Genomic DNA, 25405 nt, shown 5'->3' with positions numbered 1-25405 from the left:
GACTCAGGGCAGATTCTGTGCAAAAGAAGTGCTGTTTGAAGTCAGAACATGCTCACTAAACTGGTTGCTTTTCTTTTTGAGATGCATTCAAAGTGTCCATGCTTTTTATAGTCATTCAGCCAGTTTCCGGTACATAGAGTAAGTCTAGTCCTAATCTAAAAGCTATTTTCATTGTAGATTTTCATCTAAATTTTCTTTTAGTCAGGACTAGGCTTCATCCATGTCTGGAAAACCTGCCCATTGAGTTGAACCCAGTAGCTACCCCCACCCACCCTTCCCCACCACCTCTGCCGTCCCTTTCAGTTGCTTGTTTTTGAAATGACTCCCGCTCCCCATTTCCCACCTCTGCAGTCTGTCTGCTGAGGAGGCCAACAGGCCCTGGATCTGTGGCGAGCACTTCCACTGGAGCCTACGTGGGACGGGCAGGCCCACGACGCCCGCCGGGGCCAAGACAGGCTTACCGGGGCATTCCGATCTGTGGGACAATAAAAACACGGCATGTGGAGTCAGTCTGTGTAGGAGGATCTCCCTGGGACAACCTGAGGCTTTCTAGCACTCCCAGGGGTGGGCCTGAACTGACCAAGAACATGAGTGAATAAGGGTCATGTGAAAGGGGCTTGTGTTTGTGCATTTGTGTGTGTGTGTGTGTGTTTGTATGTGTGTGTGTGTGTGTGTTTGTATGTGTGTGTGTGCGTGTGTCTGTGTGTGTGTGTGTGTTTGTGTGTTTGTATGTTTGTATGTGTGTGTGTGAGTGTTTGTGTGTGTGTGTGGGTGTGTGTGTGTGTTTGTATGTGTGTGTGTGTGTGTGTGTTTGAATGTGTGTTTGTGTATGTGTGTGTGTTTGTGTGTGTGTGTGTGTGTGTGTGTTTGTGTGTGTGTGTGTGTGTGTGTGTGTGTGTGTGTGTGTAACTGGTAAATGCATGCTGTCTTTCTCACATGTATTTCACCAGGTACTCTGTGCACTGCACCAGAACAATGCCCTCAAATTGGGAGTGCTCACACACCACGCCACACACACCATCAGCTCCTACAACAAACTGAAAGCAAGAGAAGACAGCTTATATGTACACTGTAACTACTTATTAAGACAATTGGACCATTGTTTCAACCACTTAACTGCTGTACATACTGTAGCACCTAAAGACTTCTATCTTCTTTTCTTTCTCCCTTTCTCTCCATCTCCTCTATTTACAGTATAGAGTACACATTACACTATGCAGTTCGTCATACTGATTTTGTAGTAATCAATTAAGACATTCTAAGACTCTATGTACAGTTATGGTTATGGTATTTAGTAGATGCTTTTGTCCAACCGACATACACATAATAACAATACAATAGTTAAATTGAACAGTAAACAATTTAAAAAGTTGGTACAGATATGCCTTTAGAAAGACCCAAAGACTCAAAACTCCTTTCCGGAACCCCCCCCCCACACACACACACACACCGATTCTGGTTTGTTGTTGTGGCGTCTAACCTGCATTGGTTTGTCGTACCAGCGGTTGGCCCCGTTCTTGTCGTGGCCCCCGCCGTGCAGCATGAAGACGGCGCGGTTAGAGTCTGTCGGCTCCACGCCGCACGGCTCGTCCAGGCACACCACGCACACACACTGCTCAATCACGTCCAGCGTCTCTCGGTTGGTGGCGTCTGATCAATGCAGAGAGAGGGACTGTGTCAGTACACAACTAGGGGAAATCCTTAATGAATCATGAACCTTGATGAAGGACCCATTCTCTCTCTCCTGAGGAGCTTCTATGAGAATGCCACGAGGGTCAAATCAAGTCAAGTCACTTTATTTATATAGCACATTTAAAACAACAACGTTGACCCAAAGTGCTTCACAGGTAAGGCCATCTTACAAAAAAGCAAAGGAGGGAGATTGACAAATAAAATTTAATTTAATTTAATTTAATTTAATTAAAAAGGGGGGATATATAGTAGAGGCATTAAGATGAACAGTAAGACACAAGCCAGGAAAAAAAAGGTTATAATGCTCATAAAACTAGAGATAAAACATAGAATAAATGAATAAATAAATACACAAACAAATACACAAAGGGCTATTTAAAAAAGGGTGGTGAGGGTGGTGCTAGTGCTAAGGACCTGGGCTAGCATGCAGCAGCTAGACAAGTTGTGAATCATCATTCAAGTACCGGTTATCAGTACTGTTGTGCCATTGAGCAAGGCACTTCACTCGAGTTGTTCGGGGGTGACTGGCCCTTGTATTACTTGACATATTTCAGTTGCTTTAGATGAAAGCATCAGTCAAATGACTAAGTATAAGTGTAAGTACAGTATATGCTTTTGTTTTCCCGCTGAACTTCAAAGCTCGATGGTGTTTTATGCCCCCAACATCGTCTTCCAGGCAGTGCTGCCACCGCTGACTTAAAGGCACCTAATCCTAAACCTAACCCCAACCCTAACCCTAACCTTAACCCATGGCTAACCCTAGTGCCTTCCAGGCAGCGCTGCCTTGAAGACAATGTTGGGGGTATAAAACACCAAGAAGCAACTTCAAAACACTTCTCTTTGTGATTCTTCGATGAACTTGTCCTCACAGTCCACCGCCTGTACAGAGGTCGCACCTTTCACAAGGATGTCCCTGGCCTGAGCCCAGTCGGTGCGGCCGTCGGACGTGAGGAGGCCCATGGCGGGGAGCCTCTCCTCCGCGTTCTCCGCCATCTTGGAGATGCGCTCCATTTGCACCAGCAGCTCCGCCTCGCCCAGCTTACGGGACTTCACCGCCACGTCCAAGACGAAGAACTGAGGAGGAGAAAGTGCCAGGTGAGGGGAAAGTGCCAGGTGAGGGGAAAGTGCCAGGTGAGGGGAAAGGTGCAAGCTGAAGGAAGTAATATAGTGCATCTGTTTGACCCAAAATAATCTGAAAACTAATCATAATAGCCAAATCAAGATCATCATAATAAGCAAGACATAGTAATAGCCTTTAACAACATCATAATGATAGGTCTCCAAAATCTATTGTATTGATCGATGGGTCTCCAAAATCTAGTCATCGTCCAACCACATGATGTCGTAAGACATATCAGTAATATAGTGGACCTGTTTGATCGAAACTAATTTGAAAACAAATCATAACAGTGAAATCAAGATAGCATAAGCAAGAAATAATGCTAGTGTTTGACATCAGCACAATGATAGGTCTCCAAAATCTATTTTCATCGTCCAGCCACTTGATGTCGTGACAGGACATCTCAACAACACCAATCAATGCTTTGTGGCTTCCTCTTCAGCCAATCGGTGGGCTGCAGGATGCACTCATTTAAGCTAAAACGCCCTTTTTTCTGATTAAAAGCTCATGATTAAGCTTAATAAGTGGGTCATTTATTGGCCTTTCTATGGCCAGCCTGTGAGCGCAGAGTTGTAGGAGAGAGTCGCTGAGTGTGTTTGGGCTATTTTTGCTGGCGGTGGACTCTCAGACAAAGTGGCAGATCCAATCAGCTGTAATTTGGTTAGCGGACCCGGCCCTGTATCTTTGCCACACAGGCAAGGACTCACCAGGCTGTGTGGAGATTTCCCTCAGAAATCATTTCCAGTTATGGATTTGTGTGTGTGTGTGTGTGTGTGTCTTTGAGTGTGTGTGTCTCTATACAGTATGTGTGTCTGAATGTGAGTAAGTGTGTTCATCTGTGTGTGTGTGTGTATCTGTCTGTTGATTTGTGTGTGAGTGTCTATGTGAGTGTGTGTGGTGTGTGTTGTCTCCAGGTCCTAATAGGTGACGTGTGTGGTGTTCTGGCATGCTCTCAGATGTGGAGGATTAACCGGAATTTGATGCAACACACAGCTGCAAAAAAACAGTAGAACAGACCTGTTCTATCCAGTGCCTACTGTAAAGGCATCATTTACAAGCACAGTATATATTTTCTTTTGTCCACACTCTAAGGTGTGTCTAAAGTGTTCCACTGCCTTGTTCTAATTTTCTACTAAACAAAATATTTTCCTATTGCAGAGCAGTGCCACACAAGTTGATTCAAATCAGTGTTTGCCAATATTCCGGTACCTGTTCATGTAATATCTGCAAGTATAATGTGTATGTTATTTATAGTACTGAAGGCAGTTCGCAGACTTGGTCCTGTTCTCTGTCTTTTTTTGACCCTTGGCCCCTGATGGGAAAATTGCATGTTAACCTGAAGTAGTTCATCCACCTGATTCCTGATGTGTACTGCGATATCCAGATCACTGACACTGCCCTGTGGTCAGAGATTCCGTGCAGAATCCAACTATTTCAATTTAAAGAACCAGCCAGCTCATTCTTGCTGACGTGTTGTACTCGTGTTAACCATGCATAGTGTATCAAGTTTAGATACTTCATTAACCTTTAACCCCATCTTTGATATGAAACTCTTTTACTCAGTGGCTGTGTCTGACTTGGTTCTTACTGGCCACTATAATGTTCTCAAGTATTAATCAGTGTACCGTACTAGCATTTTCAGGTATCTGTACTTTACCTAAGTATTTATTTTTCTAACAACTTTTTATTTTACTCCCCTACAGTGAAAACAGTCATGTTCAACGAAGCTCAAAGTAAGTGTCAGCCTTCGTGTGAAGCCCTCCTTGAGTGAAGGCGTACACAGGTAAAAATGAGCAAGTTTACCTGTGTGCACCAAGTTCACTGAAAAAAGGGCACCGACAAAGGCAACCAGTCCTTTTGTCTCTATGTCCATCCTTTACCGAAATAATAATAATAATAATAATTTGTTGTCGTTATAGCGTTATAGGCCTACATGAACTTCATCATTAGGTAGCCTAAACCAGAAAATAGCCTACTCATAGTGCTTTAACAGTGCATGTAAACCGCTGGTCATTCAGACTCTGCTCTAGTATAATTACAACAGTTAGGGCAGGATTCGGGATCCAAGGCAACTGCTTTTTGACAACTGCTTTTTTCTGGTCTGGTCACCCTATTTTAATCCCTTTTCACCTAAAGATACCCATATTTGTCAGCCATTTTTAAAAATGGCCACCATGGGTCAGAAGACCAAATCCGAGGTGCCTACGATTCTAAATTTGATAAGATCCTCTTTGTGATAAAAACATTACATTTGGTAGGAATACTCACAAAGTGATACATGTTTTATGCTAAACTCCCCCACAGTTGTTAAATGGGATTCTAAAACTGATAGTTCCGGTCCTTGATTGTGATTGGCTGAATCATGTTCGATGCCGTTGTAAAATCCAGCATAAACATACACCTTAACTGCATTTCGTTCTATATTACTGCGCTACCATAACTAATACAAAAGTTAAAGTAGCTGTGTCTCGACGTTGCTTGGCAACCATTCAGATAGAGGAAATATCTTTCTTGGTGAAAGAATGATTATCTATGAATAAATCATTACATTTCTCCTTGCTGTGCCTTTACTTTATGAAACTTTGGTATTTAAAGTAACAGTTTTAGAAAAGCAATAAGCCGCTCGAGTCCGCAGGTTACAACGCCCCTTAGCAACTAACAACGCCCCTTAGCTGTTGTAAAATCAGTGTAACCTACGGCCGGTCGGGGCTTATTGCTTAAATATACAATTGTCGGTTACAGTTCGCTTCTTTTAACAGTAACAACTAGTAAAATAGTCCCTCAAAAAGGCTTGGAGACTTTTTACTTTTATACTTTACATTTACATTTCAGAACCTGTACTTTGGACTCATACTTTTACTAGAGTATTTTTTTCAGAAGCATCTGTACTTCTATTTGAGTAAAGAAAGTGTGTACTTTTACCATCTATGACCCTAACCCAGGGGTCGGCAACCTTTTTTGCCTAGAGAGCCACTTTTACCATTTTTTTTTTTTTTTATCTCAGAAGAGCCACATAAAGACGGTTACAAAAAAAAGTTTGGATATTTAACGTACAGTTACTTTAATTCAACAGAGGATTTTTAAATACATTTTCTACTCGTTTTAAAAGTAGGCCTAATGTGCAAGTTGAAATGTAAAGTGGAATGACAGAAGTATAGGCCTTAGGCTTCCCATGTACTGTAGGCTAAACACCACCCCCTATTTTCCCAGTGTCCTTTGGTATGCAAAGTAACATCATAGTTAACAACACAACACTCAATTTTCGTTGACATGTCATTGGTGAAATTAAACATTAGGCATACCAGAGATTAGATTTGGTGATGGCCTTGGAGTCTGGCTGGCTCATATTCAGTGAGGTGAAGTTTCATGCAAGAATTGAGGCTGTCACCATTTAAGGGCAACTCCACTCAAAACTGTCATATCCATAACGGCAACTAAATACCATGGCATTGTGTTGGGGTTATGGATGTGACAGTTTTGTGCAAAACTGCCCTTAAACGTGAGCGCAGGTTTGTCTTTATATTTTTCATATGTGAGAGATTTCTCACATGCAAGTGGAACCGAACAGGGTTAACACAGCAATACTAACTCGTTCCAGTGTGCGATATAACGGGCAGTTCATTTCGCGTTTTCAGAATCAGTCTTCGGATGGAAACTTTCCCATTTCAGCCCGCTTGTGTTCGCGCTCGCAAGCTGTGGTCGCTGACGTTTCCTTTTTGACATAAAATACATTTTAATTAAATACTCATTAATTATTTTCAAAAGCTGAGCCGCATCAGAGGGATCAAAGAGCCGCATGCGGCTCCGGAGCCGCGGGTTGCCGACCCCTGCCCTAACCCGTCTAGTATACTGTATATGAAACTAGTGTTAACCATACTCTGTGTCTGGCTCTTGTTGAGTACTTTTGAGTTAACCATGCATAGTGTATGCATTGTGTATATCAATGGTAGATCCCCATCTTTGATATGTTACTCTGGTGTTGACCATACTTTGTGACTGTGTCTGACCTGGTTCTTGCAGGCCACTATGACATATTCCGGCTGGGCTCCGGCGCTGGTCCGGTAGTTAAGCTGCGTGTCCTGTTTCAGGCCGGGTCGGCGGTAGCAGCTGAAGACGCGGGAGTACTGCTCCATGCAGAGTGAGTCCCACTGCACGCCGGGGCTCAGCTGGCCGCGGGCCTTCTCCGCAGGCAGAGCCCCTCTGGGAGAAAGCAACACACAGCACAATCGAGTGACAACAGTCAAACATGAGGTTTGTTTACAATTACATTTGTGTACATGAATTTACATGTATGTTTACATTTAAAATAATTTCACACTTTTATATACATAAAATAATATACATATCATAAAATGCACATATTAACCCATACATTATATGAAATTTAAATATATAGATTTTATATTTAGGGCCCGAGCACCAGATCGAGATGCGAAAGGCCTTTTGTTTCTGTAAGGATTATTATTATTATTATTATTATTATAGCTGGGAATATCCTGCCATGCTTTGCCTTTTTTGAAGTGGTTCCCATGAGCAAAAAGTCATGAAATTTTGCACTCACAACAGGTGAACGATAAATCTGTCTTGGACAAAGGCTTGGTCGCGAGTGTGGCCTATGGACTCCATAGCGCCCCTTATGTCACTGTCACAAGTCTCGTGGTTGGCATATACTTTCAGCTTTACACACCAAATTTGGAAGATTCATCAGATTAATTTCACATTTGGTGTATGAACTGGCAGGGGTCCTGATTTTAAATCATCAGATCAATTATTAAATTGTCATGCTCCCCCACCCCTTGCCAAGTATTCAGTGGTTCCCATGGGTGACAAGTCATGAAATTTGGCAACAGAGATTTGGCCCCTTTGGGACAATAAAGCTAACTGAACTTAACCCAAGTGTGGCCCAGGGACTCCATGGCGCCCCTGTATATCATTGAGTCTTGTGGTCTGCAAGTCTACCTCATTATGTTCACTTCCGTACTGAGGCCAAGGCCAGAGCTATGAAACATCGGTTTCCCCAGGCCTCGGGTATTCCTGGAATAGTTGGCTGTATCGACGGAACTCATGTGCGTATCCAGGCACTATCTGAGCACGAGTAGGCTACCTGTAGGTCAGTAGGAAAGGTTATCACTCAATCAACATCCATGCCACTACTCGGTCTCTCGTTGAGTGTTGCATCAGAGTGCTTAAGCACAGGTAAGTGAAAACATACCAGCACCATGGACAGCAAGCATTGTCCGATGGTTCACAAATAATAAAGGTCTAGGCCTATGGGAAAAGATCATCTCTGGTCTACATAGGGAAATCTCTAAGGGCTAGTCTAATCCACCACAATCTGTTTCAATAGGTTTAATCACTGTCCTCACAGGGAGATGAGGATGCACCCAAAGAGGGTCTGCACGGTCAAAGCCACTGGCACTGTCCTGCATAACATTTGTATCAACAAGCGGGTACCCCTACCAAGGCACAATCACCTGCCTGTTCAAGAGGAAGATGCTCCTGTGATCCCTGCAGCTCAGGAGGATGTTGCTGGACGACTTCTGCTCACACATCGTCAAAGCCTTGCAGGCCTAATGCCTAATAGCACACTTCCATGTGTGTGTCTGTGGTTATATAAATAAACAGGCTACACAATATCAATTAATTTCATCAGTCGGTATTTTATTATTAGGCTATTTATGATTGCCATAGGCTATCTGTATAGGCTAGCTGTATTAGGCTAGAGCCTATTTATAGCCTACTGTATGCCCTATATTCGTACAAAAATGTTAGGCTACAAAATACAAAAGGAACGCTCCTCTTCAAAAACATTGGTTAAGTTATGGCTCATCTGGTTTCGTAAAAGCTGGATTTCCCATTGCAATTTAACCTTCTCCACCTCCAATTTCTCCTGCTCAGTTTGAAGGCTTTTTGTTTCTGTCTCCACTCACACGATTTCCTTCTCGAGAGGAGTCTGCTGCAGGTCTGGTCTCACTTGTCAGACAACAACTTGGGATTCTCGTGTTTTCTGGCAGATTTGTAACTTGGTCATTTGTCAAGTTTGGATTTGCAGTAGGCTACTTGACGACATGGACTGACTCAAACATTTCTCCACGTTCATCAGCTTGCTATCTGACAAATAAGCCAAGATAAGCAGCAGTTGGAACGGTTCTTCATGAACTGAGTGAACTGATTTGTGTTCAATGTTAATGTGGGTGGGAGCAAATAGACACAATTTGCTTGTTTTATTGGTGAAAAGGGTCATCATCTGCAGCCCACCCCTGTCCATGTCTACATCGGCCCTGATGCAATGTAATATGCCATCAATCATGCTTTTTCAATATATTATTTGTATCAATAAATCATACTTTACATATTGAAAAGTTCAAAATAACTTATAATCAATCACAAGCCCAAAGACAAAGTGGCCTTTGTTCTCTTACAGAGGAAAAGTAAGAGTGAACACTGGTTTTGAATTTAATGAGTTTACTAACTGGCAATACTGTCCCAACAGTCCTGCTAACAAAGCAACTGCTATTGAGTGAGTGGGGAGGTAGGCTACACATGTGAGGTGTGTGTGTGAGATAGGGAGTAACCTGTGTGGATGACTATTTGGATGAGTAGGCTACACATGTGAGGTGTGTGTGAGTTAGGGAGTAACCTGTGTGGATGACTATTTGGATGGGTGAGTGAATTGCTTTTACAGTGTGTCATAATGTTTCCATTCATCATATTAAGAATGTATATTTCAATACAGAACATCTTTAACATTGGTAAATTAGGCCATGACAAATTAGAATGCAGTAGGCCTACACACAACAAAAATGAGCAGGAACAAGAGTAACAGGAGAACTATCATTTTAAATTGGCCACCAGGGGCAACAGCCCTTCTGGCCCCGCCTAGCTCCTCCCCTGCACACACATCAGATATGTGCATTTATTGGTGTGAACCTGAACACACAGACTGTCATGCGAGCCCTCATGCATCTCAGGGGATTTCCCATCTAGATCATCGCTTATACAGTACACTGTGCCACAGGCAAATACAGTATGCACATACAGTATGCAAATACAGTATGTGTGCATCAAGCAGATTGACTAATTGAGAGCAATGTTCCACATACTGTGAGTACAGTGTGTATGAACTCGCACTAACTGTGAACCCTGGATCACTGAGCCAAAGTAACCTCATTATTGAGCTCAGATGTGTGTTCTTTGTCATATGCAAAACATTCTCCAAGCCCTTTAGTCCAGTATTAGACTCTGTGTACTATTATTTCAGATATGCACAGGAGAGGTGTGGAATTCCTTGTGCTATAGGTAGGGGATTTCCCACCGTGTCCAATCAACAACAAAGGCTATCTAGCATTACACAACATGACACACAAAATACAACTACAATGCATAGTTGGCACAGTAGCTGGACTTCCCAACCAAGGAACCAATGCAACAGAAACCAAATCACCAACAAAGCAATCTTCGTTGCAGAAAAAAGAGCATCACCAACAGCCTTCGATAGCATTTCTTTGGGGTCTGTGTTCATCTGTGTTTTGTTGAATTAGGCCCAAAACACCTCCAGAAGGCTCAACAATAGTGTCCGGCATCCCAGACCCACCTCTTCCAAATAATTCTTTTGTCATTCATCTTCGTTGCTGTGGCCATTTATGATCTGATTAGCTACATAACCAAATTATGAAACCCCAAGTGGGCACCAACAAATAGCAACAAATTCTTTAGTCAATCCTCTCTATCTTCATTGCTAGCCTGGCTAACAACAGACCTCATCTCATTGAGACGTGAAAATCGCACGCAAGGCAGCATGTGTAAACTCAGGCTACTTCATTGCTTTGGCCTTCTATGACCTGATCAGCACCATAACCAAACAAAATGCAAGCCCTTGATGCAAGCCTCAACAAATACCACCACATTCTTCTGTCAATCCTCTTCACTGCTGTGCTCACACTCCAAATAAAATACAATATCTAGCCTCACAACAGCCACAGTGGACCAATACACTGCGGTCCTTGCAGTTGCTTTCTGGCATCCACCAGGAGTCTCTCACCCCATGCTTTGCCCCATCTTCCAGTAGGCTACTGCTTGCATTTGCCTGATGGCCACTGTCCTGTCCCTCTCGCACAAATGTTGTTATCAACAGATCTAACAGATCACCTGGTGTCAACAGATAACCTATGCTGACCTGTCTGTTACATCTCATAGCCTAAATACTGTATCAGAGATGCACTCAAAATGTCACAACTGAAGTGACACAAGCGGTACAAAGTAGCCAAATCTGACATTGTCAATGCCCTGATTGAGGAATATTACTGGGCAACCACATAACCGGTGGTGTTTTCCGAATAGATGACTAAAGTTCTCAAGAAACTTGAGGGTATGAGAGGAAGTGAATTGTATGTGTGTGAGCAACCTACAAGTTACTTATCTGGCACTGGATCCTCTTCCTGAATCTCAATATTGACAATTCTCAATGATCACAACCAGTCTGGGCCCCGTTCCCCGAAAGCCTCGTAAGCTTAAGAGCGTCATAAAGTCCCTCATAAGAACGTCTTAACATTTGCCGACAGTTTCCCGAAACCATCGTAGCTTAAGAGCATTGTGAAAACACTCGTAGATCTACGAGTGCTCCAGAGTTCTCGTTACTGGCTAAGAGCGTCTTAACAGGTACTTTTCACTGAGGTCACCAAGAGGACATACAGGGGAATTACAACTTAGAATACAATTATCCAACTACGTTCCCATTCTTTATTGTATTTACTTGAGATGAATCAGCTTTTAGCGTGCAAAATAGCATACATTTAATGGTCATAATAATGTGATTAAAAGCGGACAAAAATGCAAACAGTTATGGAATGAGACATTGCCAGAATAGTTTGCCATTATCTTTGTGTAAGTGTAGGCTATCTTCTATTAGGTCTATGAGGTAAAAGCAGATAAAGGAAAATGTGGTTTAGTCTGTGCTGTGTCAAAATGTAAGCCTAGACTTATGTTATTTACAATAAGCCTACACATTTCCTCACTTTCTTACTCGACCTCTTTCTTATCTTCAAACTTCTTCTTAAGTGACACAAACATAAACGGTGCAACAACCTAATCTTAAATAATTACAATTATTTATGTCACTCTAGCTGTCTGGCTTCTCAGTTAGAGTAGCCAGGCAGCTACAGTGCTACACTCTGGGATCTTTACTGTAAAATCATGCAGTGTCGCACTGTAGCTGCCTGGCTACTCTTGCTGTTGGTTGCAGCAACTCGAGCCTGGTAGCACCGATTTTTTTTTTTTTGTCATACTGACAGTAGGCTACTCAGTGTGACTTCGAGAAACAGAGATCTATGTGAAAAATGAGTTTTTCTTTAAGGCATTAGAAGGGGCCCCTGGCCCCTGCCTACAGCTGGCCCTGATCAGTATATGTGAAGAATGACGAAGATGTAGGCCTATGGTAAAATATGTATCTGTATTAATTGTTAGTTCCTGCTTTCAATCCCTTTTCACCTCACAAAATCTATATTTGGCGGCCATTTTTAATTCCGAGGCACCTACGATTCTGATCAGACCTTTGTGACTTTTTATACCAAATTTGATGCTTTTATAACAAATTGATCATTTTTTGTGCTTAACTGCCACACTATCTTTCTAATTAATTAAGCTATTAATTTCACTGCATTTCTTACTTCCAGTAACTATATGCATGTGACAATAAACTTCCTTGTATCCTTGTATCCTTGTATCTGACTCAAAGAGAACCTCAAAGTATTTTCCATAAAGTGAAACTTGGCAGAGACCTCCACTCTCCAAGTACCATTTTAGATGATGAATTTGTGCGTATGTCGTCTGTCATTCATTTCTTTAACATGTCTTACAACATAACAAATGCATTCATAATCTAGTGATCAGAAATCACCGTGTCTACAGGCCTCTTATGCATTACATGTAGGGGATAATGTATGGAACGCCGGTCATTATCGGCCTGAAGGGACTTATTTTCCCAATGATGACTGGCGTTCAAATTATCCCACTTATTATATGGCTACTTGGCAAAACGAAAAAATAAACTCCACATGATATGTCTCTTTACATTTATTTAATAAATAAACTACACATGATATGTGTCTTTACATTTATTTGCTACCATTTCATCGTGGCTTTTGCTGAGAAACAAATAGTTTGCAACACACGCTGAACTTAAATCAAACATTCTTTAGAACACAGCAGATCAACCGTCTGCTTTCACTTTTGAATGAAGTTCCATTGCAAGAAGTGACCAAACTACTTAAGGAGTGATATGAAAGACGTGAATCAGAAGCACAAAACCCGTTGTCATTGACAGCGGTAACCATATGTTTCAGCGGTGATTACATGAATATATTAGAACGTTGGGAAATCCCATTCAAGTCAATGGAGCGTTCTACTGCCATTGTGAAGGGCCGCATAATACATTTTATATAATTGCCTACAACAATGTTCAGCTACTAGTAATTATGCAGATCATAAAATACTATTACTGTAATAATCAACGTATATATCAACTCCAAGTAACATGAATTCCAAAAAGAGGGGACAATATATAGTAATAGTAATATATAGTGTCCCCCTCCGTCCCTGATTCACATAGTCCATATGTTAACACTGGGGAGCGTGCAGGATGGGCACTTACGTGTCGAGCATCGCCTTATACTCCAGAACTCCTGCAACAAGACGAGCAGCGAATCTGTAACGAGCAGAAAGGAGAGGAACACACTGACTGTAGCTCACTTGGGTACAAACAAAACCAATGTGTTGATGCTCTGTTTAGTGAAAGGAACTTGTACATTAGTTATAGACTAAAAAAACAAGATTGTTGATGACAGTGATTAAATAGCTTATAGATGATGTATCAACTGTGTGCAGAGTGTTTGGAAAGAGTTTAACACAGGATACAAGTGTGTTGTAAGTCCAGTCTATAGAATATAGTCATTCATTCATCCATTCATCCATTCATCTCATCATGAAGCTATTTTATCACAGTTTAGTAATAGTTATATTCAGCTGTTTTTTACCTATATTTTTTTAACCGAAAACTAATGCTTAATGAAAAATATGTGCTCTTTTCTAAGCTTGTAGATCCTTTCATTTGTTTCATCTCATTCTTCTTGTAAAGGCATAAAACATGCACACTCTCACACTATAATACTGTACACACTCCACCCTCCTATGTTGTCCAATCTAGGTCTGGTAATTAAATTATTGTTGGATTACCAGGCTACACAGGAGCTGGGCGTGTTTGCCTCTCCCTCTATCTCTCTCACTGTCTTTGTGTGTGTGTGTATGTGTGTCTGTGCATGTGTGTGTGTGTGTGTGTGTACACATGCTCATACTTGTGTGTGTGTCTGTGCTTATGTGTGTGTGAGTGTGTGTGTGTGTGTGTGTGTAAGAGAGAGAGAGAGAGAGAGAGAGAGAGAGAAAGAGAGAGAGAGAGGGAGGGATGAGAGATGGAGGGAGTGGATGGGAGGAGAAAAAGAGCACAGACACAAGTCAAGTCTTATGGTTTGTGTCATTTGTCTCAGGCCTGTTGTGTTCAAAGGTAGATCAATAACCGAGAGAGAGAGAGAGAGAGAGAGAGAGAGAGAGAGAGAGAGAGAGCGGAGAAGGGGGAGAGGGTGGGAGGGAAAGCAAGACCAACAGTGGGAGAAAGAAAAGGAGAGGAGAAAAAGAATGATAGAAAGAGGCAGTGTGAGAGGGATAGTAAGAGAACAAGATACACAGAAAAATAAACAGAGAGAGAGAGAGAGAGAGAGAGTAGAGACTAAAAGAAAGAGGAAGAGAGACAGAGACAGAGTGACAGACAGAGGGAGGACAAAAATGAGACAGAGAAAGCGAAAGAGTGAAAGAGCTGGGGAGTTGGAGAGGAAGAGATGGAGAGAGGAAGAGAGAGAGAGAGAATGAAGTGAGAGAGCCTGTGGCTGCTCAGCTTTTCCAGCAATCTCTCAGGGATGCTTAGTGCTGTCGCGCCCCATCAAATAAAAGCCCGTGTCAGTGCCCCGCCAACCAGCCTCCCCGCTCTCCCTCCATCCCTCTCCCTCCCTCCATCCCTTTCTTTCTTTCTCTCTCTCACTCGCTCTCTCTCTGTCTATCACCCTAACCCACTCCCCTCCCTTCTCTCCCTCCATCCCCCTCTCCCTCCCTCCTTCCGTTTCTCCCATGCCCTGGAAACATTCACTTAGTGAGCCATGGGCTGACAAAAGCTAATGGTGAGTTACAGTCGCCCGGCTGAACTCCTGTGTGCCTCTAACAGACCACAGGCCTTTTAATAAGGGGCCGAGATTTAAAGCCCGGTGCGGGGCCTTGTCCTTGGTGTGAATCAGATCAACTGCCTCAACTGGGCCATGTACAGTATGTGTGTATACCCAACTCGCTGGTCAAGGCAACAACTGTGACTCCGAATCCATGTAACTCCATCTTTGATCTAGTCTCAAAAAGTCAGATGTACAATGTATTGTACACCATAACAATATATCAATTGAACAAATACGGGCTATCACTACTAGAGAATTTGGTTCAAATGTACATGTGAACTATTGGCATAGTGCTAACATTTTCAAACATGCACCAACAATCTATATTGTACGTAAACAGTTGAATGGAGTGTATACATTCACCCAGAAAATCCTGACAAGGACGCTATCTTGTAAGAGCAGATCATTTGACTACAGCACCATGATAACTGTGAAGCCTCCACTTCCGCCACATGGTACAGTACTTACATGGGAAAGTTATTTGGCCCAAAGTGTTCTGGATGGATGATCATGAAAATTTGCCTGCTGATGATTAAAAAATATTGCCCAACAACCTTTGCCTGCTGATGATTAAGAAATATTGCCCAACAACCTGTAAGGCTAAAGACTGTAAAGTCATTATTGATGGACTGGTTACATTTGATTAGGATAACCTGGCAGAGCTCACTGAACTAATCAGCTCGTAGAAACACACTGTCAGTGTGGTACGTACCTGAGCGAGTCCTTTCTGTCTGTAAAGAACTGTTTTGGGAGGACCATGACGGGACTGGAGTTTACTGGCAGTGCTAATCGGTTGTTCAAGTACATATCATGGAGCCAATAGTTGTACACCTGAAACACAGACAAAAAAAGTTTTCAAGATTCAAGAGATTTATTTGTCATATGTGATTGTACATCTGTTTTAATATCATAAAGTGCAAATATATGTAAAGATTGGTTGATCAACATAAGTTTAAAGTGTCATCAGGTTAGTCTATATGGCCTGGGTGAAGATATTCTTTTTAGAGGCTATATGATTTGTAAAATAGTTAGTATTTACTGTAGATAGCACATTTTTATGCACATAGTGCAACCAAAAGCGATATATCATCAAAGTTCTTTGTACTCAGTATATCACATAACAGGTGGATATATTACATCAGAACCCAATGATTGTCAATGGTAGTGAAATCACTACCTATATTTTACTCAGATGACAAATATTTACTTTGTCTTTATAGATTTAGCCTATGAACAATAACTCTAATGGACGTTTCTCTGCATAACTCTTGAGAGCTCTTTGGCTACACAGTTAGGCCTACCAGTCATCCAGTGAGGGAAGAATGTTCTTCCCTGAGAAAAGCTTTCATCTGTGAGACTTCTTTGGGTTGGGCTTACTATGCTTTTTTTTTTATTTTTTTAAACCCACAGGGAAACTCATTTGTCTAAGTCTCGGACACTGTGTGCGTCAGGGGGCTCTTGCTCCGCGTGCCCTTTGTTAACCCCCGTCCATCTTCGGTGTCCGATCAGTTACTTTGACGACAGACGGTGTTCTGCGCAATAGAGCGAGACTGGTCATCAATACAGGGCGACCCAGCGTTTGTCAGGTACGGGGAAGAGGGGACGGGAGGCGGAGAGGCGGTTGTGTGGCGGGGAGTATGATAGATATCGGGGATCTGAAATCCATTAGCTTCGTGCGGCAGTTTAGATTGAACCCCCCAATGGTGAATGGCTCATGTGATAGGTCTGGATACACTGTTTACACTCTTTCATTGAACTCGTCCTCTCCTGCGTCACCTTCTCAAATGGTTTGTTTTTGCCAAACCCATATAGCTACCGTTAAAATCAAACAAATGTAGGCTATTACTGAATTATTAACGAGTATATTTATTACCAAAAGAAGAAGCCTAGTAAACACAAACTCCCTGTCCGACCATGTAACGTGCGGTTGTATGCAGAAATGTACCCAGTTTTCGGTTCTATCCCTGCGCTCTTGCAGTTTTCTCTGGAGTATCTCGCCAATGCCTCCAGCTTTTCCGAACTCCTCCACGATGGCTTGTGTGTCCCGGAACTTCTGATCCGGCACCAGGTGCCTCATACACCGCAAGTACATTTTCAGCGTCTGGTGCAGAGAAGGGACCGGAACCTTGGGTAAGGCCTGTACGTGTAGAAACAGCACTTTCGTTAGAACATATAAATTCTTTCGTTTGAACGTTGTTATATACCAACTTATTTCTCATTAGATTGCCTTACAGCGTTTATTCATGAGCCAGAAAGGTTTTAATTGTTAAAAATTTAAATCTTTCTGAAGTTTTTTCTCATCTCCGTTTGAGCTTGTATTCACAGAGAGCACCATACATAATTAATCGAGAATTGCTTGGAGACATGCACTGATTGGAAACCCTTGTGGGAAAGACATTTTTCCTCTTCCTTAACTCTTATGTCCTTGGGTAACATGCTAATGACGAGGCTTCAAAAATAGCCCCTAAGTGACTTGTAAACAGTCCGCAACTAACGTAGCCCAGCGCAATATGCATAATTCAGCAATGAAAGAAATGTAAGATTAATTGCCATTGTATCATGGTTTTGATTTACTGTCATGTTTTGCATCAACATCTTTACTCAACGGGATAGGCTAGGGTATTGATGGTCATATCGGTTTGAAATTTGACTGCCATATAATTTTACTGAAGGACTACATAGGCTACCTTTTATTCCATTCACTCACTGAACTGACAGCTCATTCTCACGGTCAAAAATCGCATGTTGTTTAAATTGGCCAGGAGACTATTCGTGTGCACCCAAATTAATCTAGGTCTTAAAAATATGGTTTCCTTTACTTTCCATTTTCTGTTTACCCGGAGACACACCCACAATATCAGTATTTAGATATTATGCTATACCGTGATAGATCCAGGACGAATAACATTTTTCTTTTTCTTATACTTCACTTCCTTCCGTTAAGATTTTCCTTCTTTAGCCATGCAACTGACCCTGTGAGTATTTAATATTGTTTTCTTTAAATGTCCATGAAAACACAGCCTTTGCTATTTTCACGATGAGAAACATTCACATTCCATCGGGCGGAGAAAACAGCTGTTTGCCGTCTTTCTCCAAGTCCTTCGAGCGTCCAGCGTGCTGAAAGCATTCGCCCCTAGTGGTCACAACATGCACGTACTTTCCATGGACAATCCCATCTCTCAGTGCTGCCGAAACTCCTGTCTTTCCCTTAAAGTCGTATCTTATGGTAATCTCAGTGTTGTGCATGGATTTTGAATTATAACGTCCATGTCCCTGCGGTCATTTTAACTGGTAGGCTACACAAACCAATAACAATAATACATAGCAATAATAAAAAAGTAGGCTAAATAAAAAACTACTAGTGGCTGTAAACTTACAGCGCTGTCCTTGCGGCCTTGGGACAATTGTTTCTCCAAGATAGGCATACTTGTCTTTGGTCGGGTGAAGATGCAGACTCCCGTCAGTTCAGCAGGACAACCTAAGTCCTACAATCCACATTTTAAATTGTCAATCTTGCAATAATCAAATTTCATTGTTAAACGTATACAGGATTGTAGTTCTACAGTTGGCAATTACTTAATTAAAACACAAGTTTTTGCATCATATCTGGACACCTCTTTTTGGAGTTGCTGAAAACTTACAGGCAAAATTGCACAGTAACATGGTAATTCTATGAACCATCCCGGCTCTTACTCTGAAACATGTCAAAGTTCAATGACGATATATTCTTTTTTAAAGCTAGGCTACTTTAGAAGTTACTTACTAACTAATTTACTAACAGACCTTTGTTTTAAAACCAATTCCTTATACAATAATGTAAACAAACTTTGGTGATTACCTGGAGATTAATTCCAGTCAGTAGGACGAATATATTGACAGAGTCCTCTCCATCCCTCCTCGCCGATGCCTGATCCGGTTCTACGATGCTCCCAGATGCGAGTGAGCGGCGCGGACGTTCCCAGTCATCGCGTCATCCAGCCGTCGGTGTCTTGGACGGTTTTCTTACTGAGCAAGTGAAACGTGCTGAAGGTGCTTGCGTCTACCTACGCCCGCGGGCCAGAAACTCCTCCCATCGAAAACTATTCGCGGAAGCATATTTATGTGACAGCTTTCCCCCTCCCTGCCCACCTATGCAAAGAATATTATGGATGAGTCGATAAAAACTGGCTGCAAGTATAGCCCAGTAAGTCACTTCATTTTGGATGTGAAGTTAGGTGGAAGGGTTTGGACTGGGGGGCTGAGTTTACCCCCACAGCAGACTAGCGTTTATGACGGTTTCACTGTTTTTGGAAGCATAAACAGAAAATGCTGCAACCTATTGCAGATATGATAAAGACACAGATCATCATTTTCTGCCCATGTTATCTTCACATGTCTGGCCATTTTCAGTTAGGGGGCAGCTGCTCTCTCTCTCTCTCGCTCTCTCTCTCTCTCTCTCTCTCTCTCTCTCGTACTCTCATTTTTTAAATGTTTAATTCTGTGAGGATCTGAACATGTTTATTTCTTATAGGATGATGAACTGGATGATAGAAGAATGATGAAGTTATTTTTCATTATCGGCCAATGTGACCTGTTCCACGTAGCTTTCTGTGTCGTTTGATATTTGTTCGTCCTTTAACATGCATTTGAACTTGAAAAATGATTCTTATCATTCTTATCAAGCAAAATCATTCTTATCAAGCAAGATGTCTGTCTCCAACTTATTTGAAGACCCGCCAGATCAAACTAATTGAAAGTCCAAAGAACTTAATATGGTGCACTACGTTTTAATCCCAAATATAGGTTATCAATTAGATAGGCTACTCCTGAAATCCAAGAAAAAAGTTTCGTTTCGTTTTTTTTCAGTGAGTGAATAATATGAATAACAGGGATACCACTTGGATTAAAGGTTTATTCAACCAGAACACATTTCAGTACGTTTTAGTTCATTCTCTCCTCTGACATTACATAGGTTCTACCTAAATCACAAAACACACACATTCCATTTTACACTAGTCCACATAGGCATAGTTGAATTTACAGATACCTACATATTTACAACAAGTAGGGCTATTTGTGGTAGACATGTGATTTAACAGTTCAAACTAGAAGATAATAGTCACTCCAAATTATTACAGTGATTGAAAACTTGCAATGAAGTGTCATGATAACGATAATATGGTTGTAAACAAATATTTGTGTTCACCTGGAAATATAAAGTACGATATTTGGTTTTCATGATTTCGTGTCTGAAGTTTTAATATATTATTTTACATACATGTTTCTATTTACCTTTTTACAATACAGTACATGTGCACAAAGTCGAATATAGACCTTTCACAATAATGATAGGAGGAAGCGTTTCACCATAGACTTGGTCATTTAAGCTGTAATGATAGCATCATGATCAACTAAGAAACCCATATCCGAAACGCATAAGACAATCATTATTTGGTAATTATATATTGCACATAACTTAAGTAAAATATATTCTAGTTAATAAAATAAACAAAATCTCTAAAAAAAATGTAACTATCTACGACTCTTTTTCTTTTTAATTTCTAACTGTACTCTGGACCAGATGATTCCTCTGAATATGACCCGTGTTCTCTGAAGGCGTCCAGTCCGTTTTCATCAATGGGGACGCAGTTACCGGCGGAGCTGAAGCCCTTCTTTTTACTCTTTCTCTCCTCCATCTTAATGGTGTCGTAGAGTCCCTGTGGCCCCTCTTCGAGTAGGACGTTTCTCTCGGAGTAGGACGGCTTCATCTGACACACGTGGCGGAGAAAGAGCAGGGTGGGCGCGTAAAGCACATTCACCAGTCCCATGCCCAAGTTCAGCTGCACGAAGCCCAAATTGTGCACAATCTGGCCGGCCACGATGGGGCCCATCGCGTACGCGACCGAGTAGGATATATCAGCGATAGCATACACGCTGCCGTACACGGAAACGTGCCGCACATCGACGAGGAAGGCAAGGGTTGGCAGGAGCGCGGTGTCTACAAGCGCGATGCCGAAACAGATGCCGCACAAGGGGAGCATGAGCTGGCCAAAAGTTTTGCACGCTGGCACGACGCAGGAGCTTGCTCCTATGATGACCATACCAAGAGCGCCGTAGAACCACTGCAAGTTGGGGTACTTGGCTGCTAATTTGACAGTCATATACACCCCGAGGACGTGAGGGAAAAACGCTGGGAGCCAAGTCATTCCCACCTCTGACTCGCTGGCGTGCATGGTGGTGGTCATCCAGTTGGCGATGGTCGGCTCCAAAAAGGCCAGGGGGATGTTGCACACGGTCAGGGCGCCCGCCACCACGACTATGTACGGGTCAATCATCAGTCGGTAGATCGGGGTGCCCACGGGCATGTTCTCTCGAGTCCTGTTCGTGAAAGGCTTTATCACAGTTAAAAGCAGGAAGCCATCGGCCAGGCAAACACAAGCGAGCACTATGAAGGGCACTCGTTTGCCGGCGAACTGGTACAGGACGCCGCCGAAGGGAGGTGCAACCAGACTCCCGAACGAGATGAACGCCAGGGCGATGCCCAAAGCGCGACTTCGCTCCGCTTCCTCAGTGTACTTGTCCGCAATCATTGCGATTCCAGAGGTGTCGGCAAAAGCCGAGCCGAGTCCCTGTAGACTGCGCGCAAAGAAAAGGGTCCCGTAGTTTTCGGCAAACGCAAATATGCAGGTGGAGAGGAACATGATAGTGAGTCCGATTAAAAGTGGAATGTCGTATCCCACCCGGTCTATGAAAGTTCCGGTAAAAGGGTTGACAAGCAGCTGCAGGATAGCCTTGGATGCGAACAAAACTCCAATTTGGACGTCTAAATTGTCTTTGTTGCTTTTGAATGCAGATGAATTTAAATGAGAAGCTTTATAAGCATGTTCTTGCTCACTTTCCAGATCCGCCAGGTATTCTGGAATTATTGGCACTATAACCATATAGAGCATATTGTCTAACAAAAGCGCCACACACACAATCACTAAAATAATCCGTCTCTGTCGGTTTGGGTCTTGCATAGCGGTACCTAATTGTTTAGTTCTTTCTCCCATCTCAGACAGTTTTACAGCGGCAGACTTCGCCAGTCCCGTAGATCCTTCCGATTCCATGGTTCAATATTTTTATGTGCAGCGACACGGGAATTGATGGTTCCTACCTTGGTATGTCAGTACAAAGAGAGCATAGTTTGAACATTGACGGTCCTTTGTTGTCTCTTTTAGTCACTCGGGTGGGGAAAGACAATAACTTTTTTCGCCCCGCTGTGTCCCCGTTGCATCCAGCTACTTCACCAGCGACTTTCCGATCGCCTTGTCCTCGTCACGTTTGGTCCTTAACGTCAACTGTCTCTTCATGGTTTTGAGAGGTGACGTCGTGGAATCACGCGCGTTGCTCTTCGATTCGGGGCCCCGAGCCTGTCGTTATTCCTGGGAAGTTTTCCCTCGGACGCTTATCAGTTGGCGACACAGGGCGCGGGCGTTGTAGGAGCTTTTCCGTCACCTGTGGCGCGTCCACGCGTCTCTTTGAGATCAAAGCTGCTTACGCTGCCATAGGCAGGAATTAGTTCGTAGATGTTGCCAATATCATGTTTCATTTTTCTCTCTCCCCCTCTTCTCCATTCACAGAGGGGCTGTGACGCATGGCCAGCTTGGTCCCTAGTGGGTCGGTTGCCAGTTGCGTCCTTTATGCTAATTTCAGGCAGTAAAGGCTCCTCTCCAATGAGATGAGGAGTCATGTTTTTCTACGTCTGTAGATCGGACAGCCTCTTCTGGTGATTTTTTCGTGTATATTAACGCATTATTAGCCTACATGTGATTTTTGAAGGTCGTGCATTTGGTCCAGGAACGAACTACAAATTCAAGCAGATTTGGTATGATAGTGTGGGATGTCTCATTTCTTCATTTTTGTTGATGGACCAAGAGAACTAAGTGGCATATTTTCTATAGCGTTGGCTTAGTCCTGAAATAATGTGTTTTGTAAGAAAATTAAACACACTTAAACACGATGGTATAAAAATATCAGTGAAACAGTCTTTTTGTAATGTTGTAGCTTTATATATGAACAATGAACAAGAAACAACCTGTATAATCATCAGGAAACTCATTATGTTGATACAAAGGGGCTATTATAGGCCTACTCCAGCAACACCCAAGAAGTGATGAAGAGGCCCCTGCTCATGATAACATGTGTTGTAAGAGTGTTTTCTTAAAGGCATAGACTAACTATCGTCAAAAGGGCCCTCTTTATGTAAAAAGTACTTTATGTAAAGTTTTGTTGTAAAGACCATAAAAAAACGAACACGTAGGATTGAGTTTTAGGTCAGTTTTCTGCACAAGCAAAGATATAGTCCTAGACGGAAGACGTTTCAGCACCCTGGACAGCGCCTGTGTGGCCTGTGTCGCTTGCTCATGCAATTTAAAAAAAGTAATTTGTAAATATTGATACGATTATGGTTGATATATAGACTGACTAGTCTGTTCATATTAGTTTAAGGCACAACCAGAAGGTTGTCACAAGTTTATCGGCAGGTTTAAAACGATATTATATATATTATATATATAATATTCTGTCGATAACCCTTCATATAATGGTGTGACAACGCCATCTGGCGACCAATCAAGTACTAGCCCAAAACAGTGTATGAATGTCTAAACGGCAGCCCACCCCACCGGTAGTGAAGGCTGCCTATCTATCTATCTATCTATCTATCTCATACCTGTCAACACTCACGTTTTTCCCGGGTTCTCCCGTATTTCAAGGTCATCTCCCGGCACCCTCCCGTTTTGTTATTTCTCCCGGAAAACTCTCGTAATTTGCATGGCCATCAAACTTCATTTTAAAATCATTGATCCATTCGTTTTTTTCTATTAGTCTGACATCTCCCAGGTTGCCAGATTGTATATGAAATACACCCTACACATACACGATCACTTAGTTTCAATTTCAACCGTTTTGTCATAGGCTAAAACCTGGCAAACCAAAACCCAAATATGGAAGCGGGTGCCGACTGCGCAGCCTGAGTCTCGTCGTAAGCAAGCGGGCTAGTTCAATGGCCTACTCCAGAACTAGCTATTGTCAAATTGTTGGGAATTTAATTGATTAACACATCACATAAACTGTTATTGAGTGTTGTTGATACACTGAACTTGTGTCCTCGGAACCCAATTAGACAGCAAGCAGCTTTGGAGTTTTGGAAGTAGCCTAGGCTGCAGGCAGGCAGCTGGTGGATACATAACTGGCATGCCTAAGGTAATGGTTAGGTAAAAGCAACGACCGAAATGCAGTGTTGAAACACGTGTCAATGTTGTTTAAATAGTGTCTTTGAGTTTTTCAGTAATTTTCGGGACAGGCCTAATAGGCTACCTATATTTGAGACTGCTCTGAGACCTCTAGGGTATTTTAAAGGCTGTATCAGCGATTTCAGGGACAAAAAAGGCCCAAACATAAATGATCACATTCATCTAATATTTCCTAACGATCCGCTAGCTGTCTGCCCCATAAGCAGGCCGTCTCTGTAGGCAGTCTAGGCTCCGAGATCTGTACACAAAAACGATTGCTATCAACAAGGGTTGGCAACCCACTCAAAGGCAAAATAAAGTGTTTTAACCAATAATCTACGAGATGCGCGTTTAGGAGAGTTTTAATTGCAAGGGAGGGAGGGGGAGGGAGTAGCGAACTAGCTCTGTTTTGTTTGAACATCAACAGAAGTGACGTATCCCCGCTATTGCTGATACAACCTTTAAGCCAGTAAATAGAGCAGGGGGCAGTATCGCGCAAATTGTGGCAAAATGCAGATAGATTAGCCAAAATAAATGTATTAGAGGAAAAGAATGATTATGCAAAACAGGAAAGAAGAAATAGTGTACACAAGATTAAGAATGGGACATACAGGATTGAATTCAACATAATTAGAGCCTTATTTATTTTCCTTATTTAATTATAATTATGATTTAATTATTTAATTATTCTTTTCTGTTTTTATTATTGCTTCTTCTTCTTATTATTATTATTTATGATTTATAGATTTATTTCACAGCCTCTTGATTGAGCAGCCAAAGGTTTTTTTTTTTTTTACATTTTTTAAAATTGGTAATTCAGGTACAATAAACATGGGTCAAAACAATCCATGCGGAATCCATCTATGTACAGGATCAGGCGTAATTTTATAGTAGCCTAGTAGCTAGGATGCAATTCATGAACTTCTGGCACTTCTGGATAAGTTTTTGATTTTTGGCAGGCCTAAGGTTTTCAAAAATCCATGGATACAAGTTGGGGTGGCCCCCCTAGTGGCAGTTATCCATAAAATCCAAAATGGCCCCCGCCAAAAAGAGAAAAGGTTATATCTCAACTT

General features: G+C 42.2%; 2 protein-coding genes across 2 annotated transcripts in view; both read right to left on the bottom strand.

The window, feature by feature from the left end:
* LOC121700174 (choline O-acetyltransferase-like) overlaps nt 1-19067 on the bottom strand; it is a 30988-nt gene extending 11921 nt beyond the window's left edge. The window contains exons 1-10 of the mRNA XM_042082977.1: nt 18917-19067; nt 18456-18563; nt 17024-17215; nt 15791-15909; nt 13461-13514; nt 6820-7012; nt 2589-2766; nt 1481-1650; nt 937-1037; nt 344-475 (exon numbers count right to left, since the gene is read on the bottom strand). Coding sequence (XP_041938911.1) covers nt 344-475; nt 937-1037; nt 1481-1650; nt 2589-2766; nt 6820-7012; nt 13461-13514; nt 15791-15909; nt 17024-17215; nt 18456-18503 — 1187 coding nt within the window. The 5' untranslated portion in view covers nt 18504-18563; nt 18917-19067. The remainder of the gene's footprint in view (nt 1-343; nt 476-936; nt 1038-1480; nt 1651-2588; nt 2767-6819; nt 7013-13460; nt 13515-15790; nt 15910-17023; nt 17216-18455; nt 18564-18916) is intronic.
* Nucleotides 19068-20001: 934 nt separating this feature from the next.
* Nucleotides 20002-22651, bottom strand: LOC121700367 (probable vesicular acetylcholine transporter-A). The gene has a single exon (XM_042083273.1). It carries the CDS (start codon nt 22164-22166, stop codon nt 20619-20621), a length of 1548 nt encoding a protein of 515 aa, XP_041939207.1. The 5' UTR covers nt 22167-22651; the 3' UTR covers nt 20002-20618.
* Between the last annotated feature and the right edge of the window lie 2754 nt (nt 22652-25405).

Source organism: Alosa sapidissima, chromosome 24, assembly GCF_018492685.1.
Source record: "Alosa sapidissima isolate fAloSap1 chromosome 24, fAloSap1.pri, whole genome shotgun sequence".
NCBI classification, from domain to species: domain Eukaryota; kingdom Metazoa; phylum Chordata; class Actinopteri; order Clupeiformes; family Clupeidae; genus Alosa; species Alosa sapidissima.
This window is presented reverse-complemented; position numbering and strand designations above follow the sequence as displayed.